This window comes from Oncorhynchus mykiss, chromosome 11 (assembly GCF_057628025.1).
Source record: "Oncorhynchus mykiss isolate SJ-2025 chromosome 11, ASM5762802v1, whole genome shotgun sequence".
In the NCBI taxonomy this organism is placed as follows: domain Eukaryota; kingdom Metazoa; phylum Chordata; class Actinopteri; order Salmoniformes; family Salmonidae; genus Oncorhynchus; species Oncorhynchus mykiss.
In genome coordinates, this window is record NC_143032.1 from 37,631,724 (window position 1) to 37,649,093 (window position 17,370).

The following is a 17,370-nucleotide window of genomic DNA, read 5'->3' on the forward strand; positions in this document are numbered from 1 at the left end:
ATTTATTTATTTATTTATTTATGGGAATTAAAGTTTACTTCCTGAATTGACTGCCTTAAATTTGAGTTGACCCCAACCCTGATGTCCAGAACGTGCGGGCGTGCGCGAACACACACACACACACACACACACACACACACACACACACACACACACACACACACACACTACCCAAACACCCTTCTTACATTTCCCGACCACAAGCACCCATCTATCTACCACATATCTAACCCACAAACAAACACAATGGCTTGGAACTGGTCTGTTGGACATTAGGGCCACTGTGTGCTATGAATGCATCCCATGTTGCACCCTATTCCCTATATTGTGCATTACTATGGTCCCTGGCCAAAAGTAGTGTACTATGTAGGGAAAAGGGATAGGGCCCTGGTCAAATGTTGTGCGCTCCGTAGGTAATATGTTGCCCTTTGAGTCCTGCTTCTTTTAGCATGGGAACGCCTGCCTGGCTAGTCATCTCAATGTACAGGGTAAATAATGCCTGTTGAGCCGACAGGCGGAGGCTGAGCAAACAACCTGACGTCATGCTGCCGCCTGAAAGCCTGGCTGCCTGCCTGTCATACTGCACATTGCTCATCCCTCCCATGCATGCTAGTCTTTTAATGTAATGCGTCACTCAAATACAATCTGGGGTCATTTTACAGGAATTGTTTGGTCAGGTGAATCTTGCCCCTTCCCACAGCCATTTGGGGACTCCACCACCGCGGTGGTATTTGGGGCGTGTGATGTGTGTTTATGTAGACGCCTCCTCTCCCCTTCCCAAATTATGCATATTTAAGTACAGTGGAGGATGCATGTTTGTTCCCACTCGCTCTAGAAGCAGAGCAAAGACAACTTTGGGTCCTCTGTTTACCTTTCTTTTCTCTTTTTCCCCTCCCTCTGTCTCTATCTCTAACAGCCGGACACACTTGGTGCTCTCCCTAACCTACGAGAGCTGTGGTTGGACCGCAACCAGCTCTCCTCTTTGCCACTAGTGAGTACGGTCCTGGCTTGGCATGCCCTTATTCGCTTAGAACCAGAACATTGCTCAGTATGATATAGGCTTGGGCGGTATACCTTATACTGGGATATTTGGAAGTAGCCACGAGATGGTTTTTCGTTATCGTTGAAACAATTTCTTTGATGTTTTATTTGTATACATGTGAATATATACGTTTTGAAGTAAATACCTGCAGTCAACTTTTGCAATAAGTTAGGAGATAAAGAAGATGGTGTCATTCATTTTCCTGGAAGTCCCCAGTCATGTGATTTTTGTTTACAAGCACACAAATAAGAGACCAGAGCCTTGTGAGTCACTCACTGTTGTGCAGCACGCGCCAGGGGATCTAGTTACAGTATGGAACTCACAACTAAGTGTTTGCCAGCTAGATACTGTATCCAGATACTGTATCTTATACCTATTAAGTAAACTGTGCTAAATGCTCTGCAGTTGAGCATTTGGTATGCTATTTTAGTAGCTAGTTAGCTTATTAGCTCAGTGGTTAGCTTCTTCCAAAATCTTTGTTTGGAAACAGCAGAGTCCCCTCCTGGATCAAGAGCCTTGCTGTCTAGCGTTGGTTTTGTGCATGCAGCAAACTGTTATTAGTATTGAGTTACTTGTCCCGGCTTATAAAGTTATACATCTGTCCTGTAAATACTGTAAAGACTGTATAAAATGTTTGCAATGTGCTTGTTAGCATTTAGTGCGCATTCTCTAAAGGATTGTACATGTACTTGTTGGCAGTGGGGTTTGAAAATAGCGCCCCTTGTGTCCAGTTATGAGTATCTCGGTATGGCACAAGGTCGGTATGAAGGTATGGTAATCTGGGTACTGCCGAAGCCTAGTATGAAACCTACCACATACATTCCAGTGGGAGTATTCACACTAAAAACGACATTGCTTTGTGTGTGTGTGTGTGTCTGTCTGTCTGTAGGAGCTGGGGAACCTGCAGAGACTCGTGTGTCTAGACGTGTCAGAGAACCGACTGGAGGAGTTGCCCTCAGAGCTCAGCGGCCTGCTGGCCCTCACTGACCTGCTGCTCTCACACAACCTCCTGGAGGTGGTCCCCGACAGCATAGGTGAGGGAGAGAGCGGGGGAAGGAGGTAGATGGGGAGAGAGAGGGAGGAAAGGTTGCCTGATGGCATTCGCTGTTCCGTTGTACGGTGGCTTATTCACCTGAACTAATTTACACAGTAGCTTCATTGTCAGACTAAACTGAGTTTTTCAAAGTACTTTGTCAAGGTGTGTGCTTTTAACCAAGTACTGTTGAATTAGACCCATGGACATTGGGCATTTTCAATGCTTGGATGTAATAGAAGGTAATGCACTGAAAACCATACTGCCCCCTACTGGGGAAATGATGCATATAAACTGACTCAAAGGCTTGTGACGGTTTTTGACCTGGGTCGTGTTCATTAGGCTCTCTGAAGCAGCTGTCCATCCTGAAAGTGGACCAGAACCGACTGACCCACCTGAGTGACTCCATAGGAGAGTGTGAGAACCTGACGGAACTCGTACTGACCGAGAACCTCTTACAGGTACATTTTAGAACCACAGTTCGCTGGCTCAGAACAAATGTACAGAACAATATGTGCCTTGTCCCGAGACTCCCGGCCTTGTCCTTTCAACATCCCCCTTGAGATGCATAGCTTTAAACATCCATTCAATTTGACATGTTTTATTGTTGCGCGTTTTTATTCAATAGACTCTGCCTCGCTCGCTGGGCAAGTTGAAGAAGCTGACCAACTTGAATGTGGACCGCAACCGGCTGGGCGACGTGCCAGATGAGCTGGGTGGTTGCGCCAGCCTCAACGTGCTCTCCCTCAGAGACAATCGCATGGCCAAATTGCCCGCTGAGCTGGCTGACGCCACTGAGCTTCATGTTCTGGATGTGGCAGGGAACAGGTAACCCTTCTACACCCCATATAGGTCCTGTAAATCACTGGTGTTGGTAGACTTCTCTCCTGTAATAACATATCTAGTGACTCCACTTCTGAAGTAGTCTGAGCTTCTCTTAACCCTTTATCAAATCTTGTAGTCTAATAATGATATAATAACACAAATATTAATTATGACATTTTTTTCCCTCAAAGTGACTTAAAGTAGTGCATGCATATATTTTTATATGGGTGGCCCCAGCAGGAATGGAACCCACAATCCTTACGTTGCAAACGCAATGTTCTTCCAACTGAGCAACACCGGACTATTCTTCAGAATGAAATTTGTCCATGTTGTGTGGTGTCCCCAGGTTACAGAACCTGCCGTTTGCCCTGGCCAACCTCAACCTGAAGGCCATGTGGCTGGCAGAGAACCAGTCCCAGCCCATGCTCAAGTTCCAGACGGAGGACGACGAGAGCACCGGGGAGAAGGTGCTCACCTGCTACCTGTTGCCCCAGCAGCCCTCCCCTAGCCTGGGTGAGTTAGCCCTACACCTACCTCCTGGTGGACATCATCTTCCTCCTCCTCTCTCACATCTCTATCACGCTCCGTTCTCCATCTCAACTTTTTCCTGGGCTATTCACTATTTACCAACTGAACCCGAAGTCCTCCTTCAAAGCATATCCTCTTCCCTTTCCTTCCTCTAACATAGGAGCTACACTGGGGTGTTGCAAAATCAGTCTGTTTCTTGTTGTTGTTTTTTTACCCGTGACGCTGGAAACCTTTGGCCAGCGCGAACAGGTCCAAACTACCTTATCAAGTGTGAGCTGCGTATCGAAATCTTGAAAATAGAACCCGAGTGCAATTTTACACCGAGCAGCACATTCCTCTCCCAGAGTCCTTCTTGCTCTCCCATCACTCTCAACCCAAATGTTCTTAAGATGTTCCCATAACACCACAACTCCCATGTACCACAACGATGACCGTTTCAATCCCCGTAAACTGTTTTTGTAACCCAGGTCCCTCTCTCCATCCTGTCTCCCTACAGAGAATCTGCTGCAGAACAGTGTGGACGACAGCTGGATAGACAGCAACCTGAACCGGGTGTCCGTTATCCAGTTCCAGGAGGAGACCACCAAGCAGGATGAGGACGATGAGGCGGCTGCAGAGCGCAGGGTAAGACTACTAATACACTTATACATGTAAACGCAGCAAAAAATGAAACGTCCTCTCACTGTCAACTGTGTTTATTTTAAGCAAACGTAACATGTGCAAATATTTGTATGAACATAAGATTCAACAACTGAGACATACACTGAACAGGTTCCACAGACATGTGACCATCAGAAATTGAATAATGTGTCCCTGAACAAAGGGGGGGGGGGGGGTCAAAATAAAAAATAACAGTCAGTATCTGGTGTGGCCACCAGCTGCAATAAGTACTGCAGTGCATCTCTTCCTCATGGACTGCACCAGATTTTCCAGTTCTTGCTGTGAGATGTTACCCCACTCTTCCATTTCTGGGGGGGGGGAATGGCCCTAGCCCACACCCTCAGATCCAACAGGTCCCTGACGTACTCAATGGGATTGAGGTCCGGGCCCATCGCTGGCCATGGCAGAACACTGACATTCCTACCTTGCAGGAAATCACACACAGAACGAGCAGTATGGCTGGTGGCATTGTCATGCTGGAGGGTCATGTCAGGATGAGCCTGCAGGAAGGGTACCACATCAGGAAGGGTACCACATCTTCCCTGTAACGCACAGCGTTGAGATTGCCTGCAATGGCAACAAGCTCAGTCTGATGATGCTGTGACACACCGCCCCAGACCATGACGGACCCTCCACCTCCAAATCGATTCCGCTCCAGAGTACAGGCCTCGGTGTAACGCTCATTCCTTCGATGATAAACGCGAATCCGACTATCACCTCTGGTGAGACAAAACCGCGACTCGTCAGTGAAGAGCACTTTTTGCCAGTCCTATCTGGACCAGCGACTGTGGGTTTGAGCACATAGGTGACGTTGTTGCTGGTGATGTCTGGTAAGGACTTGCCTTTCAACAGGCCTACAAGCCTTCAGTCCAGCCTCTCTCAGCCTATTGCGGACAGTCTGAGTCGGAGGGATTGTGCGTTCCTCGTGTTACTTGGGCAGTTGTTGCCACCCTGTACTTGTCCCGCAGGTGTGATGTTCGGATGTACCAATCCTGTGCAGATGTTGTCACACGTGGTCTGCCACTGCGAGCACAATCAGCTGTCCATCCTGTCTCCCTGTAGCTCTGTCTTAGGCGTCTCACTGTACGGACATTGCGATTTATTTCCCTGGCCACATCTACAGTACTCATGCCTCTTTGCAGCACACCTAAGGCACGTTCACGCAGATGAGCAGGGTCCCTGGGCATGTTTCTTTTGGTGTTTTTCAGTAGAAAGGCCTCTTTAGAGTCCTAAGTTTTCATAACTTTGACCTTAATTGCCTACCGTCTGTAAGCTGTTAGTGTCGACCTTTCCACAGGTGCATGTTCATGAATTGTTTATGGTTCATTGAACAAGCATGGTGAACAGTGTTTAAACCCTTTACTATGAAGATATTTGGATTTTTAGGAATTATCTTTGAAAGACAGGTTCCCGAAAAAGGGACGTTTCTTTTTTGCTGAGTATACAATACATCAACAGTGCTTTATGAGGAGCTTGGTTCATGTGACTCGTGCACTGCACCAACCAACACGTTTTAAAATGAAACGCTCTATGGCTGGTTCATTACTTAGCTTCCTTTCATTGTCCTTTCTTTCCATTCTGACAGGGCATGACAGGGTAAAGAGAGATATCCAGTCAGGGAAATCAGTAGCAGACTCCATTCCAGTCTAGTTTCGGCATCTCGGTCTTTGAGTTTCCTTGAGTCAGTTTGTTGTTCTTTTCTTGTGTCTAATTTACAGTTTGCAAAATACTTTTTGAGGCGGTCTCCTCCTTGTGTGTCTGTAGATGAACTGTCAGTCTGGGGAATTGACAGATTCTCGTCCGCGTGTGTCTGTTCAGGGTCTCCAGCGCCGGGCGACGCCCCACCCCAGTGAGCTGAAGGTCATGAAGAAGGTGATTGAGGAGAAGAGGAATGAGGCCTACATATCCTGTCATGATGGAGAGCCAGAGTCTCCTGGTACTGAGGTACAACACACCACTGTACATCCTACATGCCACCATACTTGAGATCCGTGAGTGAAGCTTTTTAACATTTTAAATGCATACATTCTGTAAAAACCATCATTGCTGTGGGTGTGGTCCATACAGATTATAGGTAAAGGTGTACTGTTGAAACAGAATCTAAGTCTGTACCTGTTGGCCACTTATCCAGCACGTTGTTCTAAGGATTCTGACGTGTGATTGGTGGTTGCAGGAGAAACGACTGAGCAATCTGTCCAATCAGAGCCACGACTCTGCGGCGTCCAACAGCACAGCCTCTGCCAACTCTCACGAGGAGAGACGGTGCGTGATTACCACAGCGAGGGAGAGCCTAGTGGGTGGGCGTGGTGAACAGGAGGAGGAGGAGCTAGACGAGATGGAGGTGGAGTATGTGGAGGTGAATTTCACTACTACGACAATCTGTTTCAATCACCTCTCCTAATACGGGTGCTGTAATTTTAAGACCTGGCACTTCGTGGCTAGGAAAACTCTGTACCCTAGTTCTACACTTTTTCCTGGTCAGGTAAACTAAATAACCATGACCAGTGAGACGGATCATTGTCTTCAATACGATCGGTTCCCCCCTGCTCTTTCTTTCTCTCCCGTCACTCACACCATCCTTTCCCTTCTTCCGCCAGCCCACGGTGCACTTTGCAGAGGAGCCCATATACCAGGGTGGGAATGAGGACGGTGAGGACGAGGAGGGTGGGGACGGGGTCCCATGCAGCGACATAGAGGAACAGAGGCCCCAGTTCCCTACGGAGAAGCAGCGTCTGATCAGGAAGGACACGCCGCACTACAAGAAGCACTTCAAGATCACCAAGCTGCCAAAACCCGAGGCGGTGGCCGCGTTGCTGCAGGGCTTCAGCCCCGACGCACACCTGGCCCAACACCCCACCTCGCACCACCCTGACCCCGAGAAGGAGGAAGAGGAAGAGGAGGAGTGTATGGTTACTCCACAGCGCCACAACAGAATAGAAGAGCCAAAGCAGGAGGAGAGGAGTCTGCTTCATGTCAACTCTTCCCTGCAGCCGGTCAAGGTAAACTGGGAGGGGGGGGGGGGGGGGGGTCAGGGGACGGTGGGTAGGAAACACAATTACTATACAGGCTACATAGTTCATAGTGAGTAGGGCTGTAGTACAAAACTAAAACGTACACCAGACCTGCCAACCTGCACAAATTCTGCATCCTGTGCAGAATGACGCAATTCTATGCGCACGATTGTGTTTTCCAAATTGTGTGTGTTAATCAATCACATTAGGCGTCATTACGGTGAAGGTATGTAGTCACGGTAGTTCAGTGCACGTCGCTGTGTTGATGGAAACAAACATGGCAGAGCGAACTCTTCCGCTAAAACCGTCCTTCGCAGAAAGCTATGTTGGACTTAAAGGTTAAAAGACCTTTGTTCATGAATCAGTTGTTGATTGGTCCTCTTGATATAGCTGTGTGTCACCAGCAGGCTGCTGAGATAATAGTCAGGTCACCAACGACAACCAGGCATGTTGCTGATTGGCCTAGTAGTTAGACCTAACTGGATGGATGAGGTCTGGAACAAGCTCTTGTAGGCCTAGTTCAGTTTCATATTCCATGTAGCCTACAGTAAGCTAGACTACTACGTTGCATGATTGAGTAATTCCGAATTTTCTTCCCAAACAAAATGAAGAAGCCCGTTTTACATTTTCACTAGACTATTCACACAAAGACACCTGTTAATTACAATAATCATTACCCCTAAATTGTGCAAGTGGTCATTGAGACCATTTCAATTTTATTTAGGATCAAATACGAGACTTTGTATTGGTTACATTGTTTGATCATTTAAGACTAGGGTTCAGGACATGGCAGTTACAGGTTTTTTTAATAATGCAAAATGCTCCTACTTCCTGAGGGGGAAGTTGACTGACCCCCTCCGGACCTCCACCCTACCCAACCTTAGTCATACATCAGCACCACCTCGTCAGAAAATCCTAGGGAGAGCCTTGATTGTACCTTGATTGTACCTTCTAGTTAGCATCTAATTACCAAGTCAATTGCTTACCGTTCATACTGAGGCAGTCTTCTGCCAACATCATTATTAGGCTAAAAAAAGGTGCATTTACCTGTGATTTGAGCAGTTTGGGTGTTGCGAGCGCCGTCGTGAGGTCCGGGGGTCCCTCCGCCGTGCTGAGGTGGTACTCATAAAAATGATTCAAGGTTGGCAGGTCTGTACACACTCACTATCATGTTATTATGTAGTTGTCGTGTTTAGAGCCACACGTTTTTTACTCCTTCTGATAAGTTGACTACACTAACTGGGGCCACCTGGTCACGAAAAACTTGGCGCCCCTAACCATGTATCCCAATTTCAAATTAGCCAGGACTACCATGGGCTCGTTTTCCTTTAGTGTTTTTTGCCCTAATAAAGCTGACAGACAGTTGAATAAAGCTTTTGCACACCAGTTCTATTCATCCTGACATGTCAGTGGCCTGTTCGCCTCGATGCACACCCAAGACACTCAAATGCGTAGAAGCCCCCAGTCTTGTCACCCTGCAACCTGCATTCAGTCCGACTGCTGGCACTGGATTGGATTGAGAATGAGATTACATTGCATGTCATGTTGCCCTGCATAGGAAAAACGATTTGTTTACAGGAATGTTTGCCGGGAGTTTTATAGTTTGCACTCGGGTGCTTTTACGTTGCTCTCTCTGTCCCACACAAGCAGGATTCTCTCAGACATTCACAGGATGGCGCTAGTCGGTAACCTGTTGAAAGACATATAATAACTAACAAGAGTGGACTTTCTCATTAACAACATTTGATAAATGTTTGTAAATGTCATCAAACAGACTGACAGTTTACAAATGGACAACCAGCACAAACCAAATCCAGTGTGAGTTGTTTAAATGCTTAAAACGTGGACACATTTCACCCCTTTAGTCCTATTTGTGTACCAAATGGCACCCTATTCCATTTATAGTGCACTCCTTTTGACCAGAGCCCAATGGGTCTTGATCAAAAGTCGTACACTACAAAGGAAATAGGGTGCCATTTTGGATGTACTCATGTGTTTACCCACACAGTTCCCAGTCAACTCAGAGTGGAGCTCCCTCTTTTGGCTGCTCTGAGCTCTCGTGTCAAGTTTGCCGGCTCTCTTGGACCAGTTGTCAATAATGCCAATGATAAAATCTTTTAATACAAAGTGATTGTCTATCAAATGACGAATCCCCACCCCATCAGCTGTGCACCAGACGCCCCCTGCTGGCCCCCTGCCATAAAGTCCCCTGCACCATGCCTCTGTCTGCCCACCTCAGTACTATGCTTCTCACCATATAATTTGCTGTCTCCTGTTCTGTTTTTAATTGGTTAATGACTTCTCTCTGACCTGCCTTCCTATATTTGTGTAAAGGTGTACACCAGGGCTCCTGAAATATTTTTTTTTTCAAATGGATTATTAATCGTAATCACCACTAGAGCTGCTACCTAATATGCAGAGAATGAGTGCGGGGGTGTGTGTGTGTGATATAGTGTATGTGCGAGTCTATGCCTGTTAATCTGCAGACCATCCGGAATTTGTCTTGGCAGAGGTGGAAATGTTGAGACCCAGACAAACCGATTTCATTCATGAAGTATTGTTAGAGTGAGGTATGCACCTACATAACAACCTATTTTCGAACAATTCTGCAGCAGATTTCAATCTTAAAAGATAACAACGCATCAATGGCTTAGAACAATTTACATTTGCATTTTACACATCTAGCCACTATTTTTACAAGGCTGTCTAGATCTGGAATTGATTTGTTATTGCTTAATGGCTGATTTAGAATTTTTATATAATCTGTTTTTTGGGGTTGTTTATTGATTGACAAGTGCAACTAAATCTGAGAAAGACTACTGCACATTAGAACGTGTATTACCCAGGTCAAAGGGTTTACTGTGGTGTCTGTCTATAGGCTGGAGGGAACGTTGCTTTGGGAGCCACTGCTTTCTTTCCCCCATTTCTCTTTCTGCACACAAGCTGCTGTCCCTGTGTGGCCTGTAGCTCGCCTTATTCTGGGTCTCGAGTTTCCACCCCTGCCTGCATCTGCCTCTGGTGGCTGGGGAGTGAGTGATGTGTGTGACTGGTGTTGCCATTGTTCAAAGGACCTCCACTGGAAATCAAATTGGCCATAATAAATGTCCTTACTTCACACATTATACAATAGTGTATATGACCTTTTGGGGTTTATCCCAGTGGCTGAATTGGTGTGTGTGTGTGTGTGTGTGTGTTATTTTGAAGCGTGTGTTATTTTTCTTCTGATTTGAATGGATTTGGTTAGAGTATGCTTGTGTGCATATTAGTTACTTTGGCCTCACTAATCCGCATGCCTCTCGCTGGTTCCTGTCCTAACAGGGGGTGTCATTTGATCAAGTCAATAATCTCCTGATTGAGCCTGCTCGAATTGAGGAGGAAGAGGTCTGTACCTACTCTCTTTCACTCCATCCACTCTCGTTCTCTCTCCTTCTCCCACTCACCCATTCACCCACCCGCTGGCTCTCAGTTGGGGGGAAAAAACAAACAATAACTCACATAAATCAATGATTAATCCAAGCCAAATGCCCAGAGAAATTCCCACCACAACTCTCCATCGGATCGCCAGTGTAGTAGAACTTGAAGGGGAGGATGCAGGAGTAACGCTTTATATGGTCAAAGGGTTATAGGATTTAAGTCATATCCAGTACATTGGGAATGTTTTCAGACCTATTCACTTTTTCACATTGTGGTGCGTTACAGCCTTATTCTAAAATATATTTAACAAAAATAAGTCATCAATCTACACACAATACCCCGTAATGACAAAGTGAAAACAGGTTTTTATAAAAAATTGTATGTATGTTTGTATGTACAGTGGGGCAAAAAAGTATTTAGTCTGCCACCAATTGTGCAAGTTCTCCCACTTAAAAAGATGAGAGGCCTGTAATTTTCATCATAGGTACACTTCAACTATGACAGACAAAATTAGAAAAAAAATCCAGAAAATCACATTGTAGGATTTTTAATGAATTTATTTGCAAATTATGGTGGAAAATAAGTATTAGGACTATTTCCCTACCATTTGTATTTCATTAACCTTTGACTATTGGATGTTCTTATAGGCACTTTAGTATTGCCAGTGTAACAGTATAGCTTCCGTCCCTCTCCTCGCTCCTCCCTGGGCTCGAACCAGCAACACAACCTCAACAGCCACCACATCGAAAAAGCGTTACCCATGCAGAGCAAGGGAAACAACCACCCCAAGGCTCAGAGCGAGTGAAGTTTGAAACGCTATTATGGCGCGCTAACTAGCCAGCCATTTCACTTCGGTCACACCAGCCTCATCTCGGGAGTTGATAGGTTTGAAGTCAGAAACAGCGCAATGCTTGACGCACAACGAAGAGCTGCTGGCAAAACGCACGAAAGTGCTGTTTGAATGAATGTTTACGCGCCTGCTTCTGCCTACCACCGCTCAGTCAGATTCTTAGATACTTGTATGCTTGTATGCTCAGTCAGATTATATGCAACACAGGACACGCTAGATAATATCTAGTAATATCATCAACCATGTGTAGTTAACTAGTGATTATGATTGATTGTTTTTTATAAGATACGTTTAATGCTAGCTAGCAATTTACCTTGGCTTCTACTGCATTCGCGTAACAGGCAGTCAGTCTCCTTGTGGAGTGCAACGAGAGGCAGGTGGTTAGAGCATTGGACTAGTTAACTGTAAGGTTGCAAGATTGGATCCCCCGAGCTGACAAGGTGAAAATCTGTCTTTCTGCCCCTGAACAAGGCAGTTAAACCCACCGTTCCTAGGCCGTCATTGAAAATAAGAATGTGTTCTTAACTGACTTGTCTAGTTAAATAAAGATTAAATAAAGGTGTAAAAGGAAAGAAAGAAAAAAAATTGGCAAATTGCCGCCCAAAAATACAGATTTCCGATTGTTATGAAAACTTGAAATCGGCACTAATTAATCGGCCATTCCGATTATTCGGTCGACCTCTAATATATATATATATATATAAAATAGAACGGATACTTTATTTACATAAGTATTCAGACCCTTTGCTATGAGACTTGAAATTGAGCTCAGGGGCATCCTGTTTCCATTGATCATCCTTGAGATGTTTCTACAACTTGATTGGAGTCAATCTGTTTCAAATTCATTTGATTGTACATGATTTGGAAAGGAAAGGCACACGCCTGTCTAAAGAAGATCCCAAAGTTGACAGTGCATGTCAGAGCAAAAACCAAGCCATGAGGAGGTCGAAGGAATTGTCTGTAGAGTTCAGAGACAGGATTGTGCTCCATCATTCTTAAATGGAATAAGTTTGGAACCACCAATCGGGGGAGAACGGCCTTGGTGAGGGAGGATGGTCACTCTGACAGAGCTCCAGAGTTCCTCTGTGGAGATGGGGGAACCTTCCAGAAGGACAACCATCTCTGCAGCACTCCACCAATCAGGCCTTTATGGTAGAGTGGTCAGACTGAAGCCACTCCTCAGTAAAAGGCACATGTCATCCCGCTTGGATTTTGCCAAAAGCATCACGTCTGGAGGAAACCTGGAACCATCCCTATAGTTAAGCATGGTGGTGGCAGCATCATGCTGTGGGAATGTTTTTCAGCAGCAGGGACTGGGAGACAAGTCAGGATGAGGGAAAGATGAACGGAGCTAAGTATAGAGATCCTTGATGAAAACCTGCTCCAGAGTGCTCAGGATCTCAGACTGGGGCGAAAGTTCTCTTTCCAACAGGACAATGACCCTAAGCACACAGCCAAGACAATGCTGGAGTGGATTTGGGACAAGTCTTTGGATGTCCTTGAGAGAATAATGGGAGAAACTCTCCAAATACAGGTGTCTGAATACTGAAAAGGTCTGAATACTTAAGTAATTATGATATTTCAGTATATTTTTTTAATACATTTGCTAAAATTTCTAAAAACCTGTTTTTGCTTTGTCATTATGGGGCATTGTGTGTAGACTGAGGGGGGGGGGGGGGGGGGAACTATTTAATACATTTTAGAATGAGGCTGTAATGTAACAAAATGTAGAAAAATTCAAAGGGTCTGAATACTTTCCGAATATAAAACAATATGGTTATACAATTGTAATGAAGAAGTTCTATGTAATTGGTAAACAAGTGTTTACCCATCAATGACGCCCTACCCCATTCTCAAGTTCTACCACGCTGTTGCTCGTCCTTCTCCCGTTCTTCATCATCCTGTTCAGGCTGTGTGGCCCTTGAGTGAGTGAATGAGGTTGCTGGTGCTGCTGTCTGTGATGGAGGAGGTCCATCTTCTTTCAGCACCATCTTTCAGGTTTTACATTTACTCAACCGGTGTGTCTAGCAGGATCTGGCACACACATGCAACTTTTAACCCAGAGAAATGTGTTTTGTTAAAGGTATCTAAACCATCTAAAGTAGTTGAAGGATTTCTTTGTGAGAACATGTATGTGCATTATCAAAAAATAAAATGCTGTTCTTTCTCATCATGGTACCACGCCCTACATCTATTATGATATGACAAAGGAACACGCTGGCTCTTTCCAGACATTATAGTCCAGAGGGTAAGCACTTTGCTAAACGGTTTGCACTGCTGAATAGCTCAAGAACCACAAAGCAACTTATCAAGAACTTAAAGGCCCAGTGCAGTCAAAAACATGATTTTCCTGTGTTTTAATATAGATTTCCACACTAAGGTTGGAATAATATTGTGAAAATTACCACCTGAAATGTCACCTTTTTTTGTTGTTGTGGGAAGAAGTTTTAGTCTGCCTGGTGACATCACCGGGTAGTAAATTAGTTAATAGACCAGGGGTTCCCAAACTTCTTTTGGCCAGCGATCCCTATTTTGAAAACCAAATGTTTTCGGGACTCTACCACGTAAAACAAAGTTCTGAAATAAACAGTCAGTGTTTACTATTTTAATTTGGGCTATGACAGTTGCACCAACAGAACATACACCATAATCTGTGAGGTGTACCACTAGTTGAGCTCTCCAGGAACATGGTTATGCCTAACATTTTTAGAAGCATTAGACCAGAACCTTGATGCAGTTTGACGTCTAAGTTTGAACATTAGTCAAAGTATTTTTGACAGTATTTCAATCTGAAGACGGTATGGTTTGAAGTGACTGAAATGCATCAGAAAGGTATTGTGAAGTTCAGAAAGTCATCAGGTAATGATGTTGTATGATATTCTGTGTAGGAAAGAACATAATTGACGTTATTTCCCCACCAGTCTGATTTAGTGCCTGGTCTTGTCCACTACTTTCTAACGGCTTGTGGGCATAGTAAATGCAAACAGTACGCCAGTGATGGGGTCATAATATGTTGTAGATTAAAGCATTCAAAAGATGAAGCCACATTTGTAGGAAGTTTATTACAGCTGCATCTGGCGGCTACTGGAGGTTACTGACGTAACCCTGGTCCTATAAACCAAGCACACCTTTTCTCACGTGACCCCATTTTAAAATTAAGCTTTAAGATGACACACTAAGATATGTGAACGCAACATGCAAGAATGTCAATGATTTTACTAAGTTACATACAGTTCATATAAGGAAATCAATAAATTGAAATAAATCCATTACACCCTAATCTATGGATTTCACATGACGGGTGTGGATGTAGCCATGGGTGGGCCTGGGAAGGCATAGGCCCACCCACTTGGGAGCCAGGCCCAGCCAATCAGAATGAGTTTTTCCCCACAAAAGGGCTTTATTACAAACAGAAAAACATAAACTGTCCAAGTTGCTGGTCTCAGACAATCCCACAGGTGAAGAAGCCAGATCTGGAGGTCCTGGGCTGGCATGGTTACACGTGGTCTGCGGTTGTGAGTTCGGTTGGATGTATTGCCAAATTCTCTAAAATTACATTGGAGGTGGCTTATGGTAGAGAAATTAACATTCAATTATCTGCCAAGAGCTCTGTTGGACATTCCTGCAGTAAGCATGCCAATTGCACGCTCCCTCAAAACTTGAGACATCTGTGGTATTGTGTTGTGTGACACAACTGCACATTTGAATGGCCTTTTATTGTGTCCAGCACAAGGTGCACCTGTGTAATGATCATGCTGTTTAATTAACTTCTTGATATGCCACACCTGTCAGGTGGTTGAAATAAAATGCTCACCATCAGGGATGTAGCCAAATGTTTGCACAACATTTGAGAGAAATAAGCTTTTTTGTGCGTATGGAACATTTCTGTGATTTTTTATTTTAGCTCATGAAACATGGGACCAACACTTTACATGTTGCGTTTATATTTTTGTTCAGTGTGTGTGTATATATGCATATTTATTTTTAGGGTGGATATTCTAAGATATTCTTTGGAGAGGTTGGGTTTCAGACGTTTTCAGGAGATGGGCAGGGACTCTGCTGTCCTAGCGTCGCGGAAACTGGTTATCCAATTGGTCTGCCAGGGCAGAGAAGAGGTTTGACTGGGTTGAGTGGGAGCTGACCCAACGTAGGTGTGGGAGGTCCAAGAGACCAGATGTGGCGGAAAGGACTGCTCGGGTTGGGGTGTAGGGTTTGAGCATAACCTGAAGATCGGGAGGGGCAGTTCCCTTTGCTTCGACTGGAAGCCAGTGGAGTGTGTGGAGGGACGAGGTCACATGGATGAACTTGGAAGGCTGCGGTGTGCTGGATCAATTGCAGTGGTTTGATGCCACAAGCAGGGAGCTCAGCCAACAGGATTGCAGTAGTCTAGATGGGAGATGATGACGCCTGGATTTTGATTCATTTTGTACAATATTTCTATACATATCTACTATTTTAATGTGTATTACTTTGAAAGGATTGAATAGTGTCGTTGGGTGGTAGCACATACTTAACTAATAAGATAAGATACAAGATACCTACTGATTATTTTATGTTGGTGGCTTTGGTTATGGAGGCGTGATAGTTGGCCTTGGTGACTGGGTCTGCATTTCTGGTGAGGATGCCTATGGAATGGTTGGTACATGCATATTGTGCATCTGCGCTGCCCGTTGTTGCATGAGCGTTCTGCAACGGTGACAACGAGTTTGTGAGAGAACGGAGCCTTTTGACGACGACACACTGGAATGAACCTCCACTCCCTTCCCCCCACCCCAGAACACAGCACTCTTTCACTTCACTATTTCTTTCCTCTTCTTTCTCTCCCACTTATATTTCACCCTCATCCCCCACTTACTACCACTCTGCACAGCTTGCGCGGACAGCATTCACACATCCAGTTTAGACCCACACACCACCTTTGATGTGACTGTTCCATGACCGAGTATTGTGTCTGAAACTAGCCTTAATGTTTTATGTCAAAAGGATTACGTGTGTCGAGTCGTTTCACTGTGCGTCTTTGGGCTAATGTCAATGCCTTGTGATATGATGGGTAATTTGTTTAGTACTACCGTTAATTATATTTTTACTCCAAAATGGCCACCTTTTTAATAAGTTACTGTAGCTACTCTCTGTACGGAGAGATGGAAGGCAAGACTCAGGCCTTTTCTCATTCGACATACACTTGAGTTGAGTTTAGCCCTGAGACCAGAGTAGCCCTGTCCATCCCGTCTGTCTGTCCCTAGTCTATCCATGCCGCACTCCCCAGATCGGCACCACATTTTGAGTGGAGAGGGGGTTCACTCACTCCACTTGACTTCATTTAAATAAATAGTCAATTAAATTAATTTACTGTCCAATCAACATTACACGTAATCACATTATCAGTTGGTTCATCACAATATGCAGCAACCTTAAAATTGACATTTGACCCAAAAGTATCATCTTGTTAAAAACAATTGTGTCAAGTGGAGTGTGGTGAGCCCTCTTCCTTCCTGTCCTGTCTGAGGATAGGGCTGTTGTATGAGGCGACTCAGCTCAGTGCGCTGACCCCCTCTCCTCCGTTTCCAGTACACCCTGACCATTCTACGTCAAACTGGGGGCCTGGGCATCAGCATAGCCGGAGGACAGGGATCCACACCCTACAAGGGGGATGATGAGGTGAGGGCCAAGGACAGCTGTGGAGACTCCTAAATGTACAGATGGATTGTGTCCCAAATTCTCTATAGGGAACCAGTGCCCTGGTCAAAATAGTGCACTGCATAGGAAGACGATATTATTCTGGATACATGCTGGGGACTGATTGAGACTTGTGACTGTGTACTTGTCTGTCCCTCCAGGGAATTTTCATCTCCAGGGTGTCTGAAGAGGGCCCTGCAGCGCAGGCTGGGGTCAAAGTGGGAGACAAACTCCTAGAGGTAAAGTGTGTGCATGTGCGTGCTTGATAAGCGTATGGGTGCCCATTCTTATGCCTGTTTGCAGCCATGGTGCATTGATGGTCAAGGTCCAT

At 45.1% G+C, this 17,370-nt stretch overlaps 1 protein-coding gene across 50 annotated transcripts in view; it reads left to right on the forward strand.

The window, feature by feature from the left end:
- Positions 1-17,370, forward strand: part of LOC110535656 (protein scribble homolog) — a 117,766-nt gene that overhangs the window by 58,806 nt on the left and 41,590 nt on the right. For 42 of the 50 annotated variants that reach the window (XM_036935396.2, XM_036935395.2, XM_036935390.2 and 39 more), the window contains exons 7-18: positions 917-991; positions 1,932-2,076; positions 2,418-2,536; positions 2,704-2,903; positions 3,247-3,413; positions 3,925-4,052; positions 5,907-6,032; positions 6,262-6,444; positions 6,686-7,087; positions 10,418-10,480; positions 16,932-17,021; positions 17,201-17,278. In XM_036935396.2, coding sequence (XP_036791291.2) covers positions 917-991; positions 1,932-2,076; positions 2,418-2,536; positions 2,704-2,903; positions 3,247-3,413; positions 3,925-4,052; positions 5,907-6,032; positions 6,262-6,444; positions 6,686-7,087; positions 10,418-10,480; positions 16,932-17,021; positions 17,201-17,278 — 1,776 coding nt within the window. The remainder of the gene's footprint in view (positions 1-916; positions 992-1,931; positions 2,077-2,417; positions 2,537-2,703; positions 2,904-3,246; positions 3,414-3,924; positions 4,053-5,906; positions 6,033-6,261; positions 6,445-6,685; positions 7,088-10,417; positions 10,481-16,931; positions 17,022-17,200; positions 17,279-17,370) is intronic. The other 8 variants (XM_036935392.2, XM_090190029.1, XM_090190035.1 and 5 more) reach the window with 1 other exon arrangement.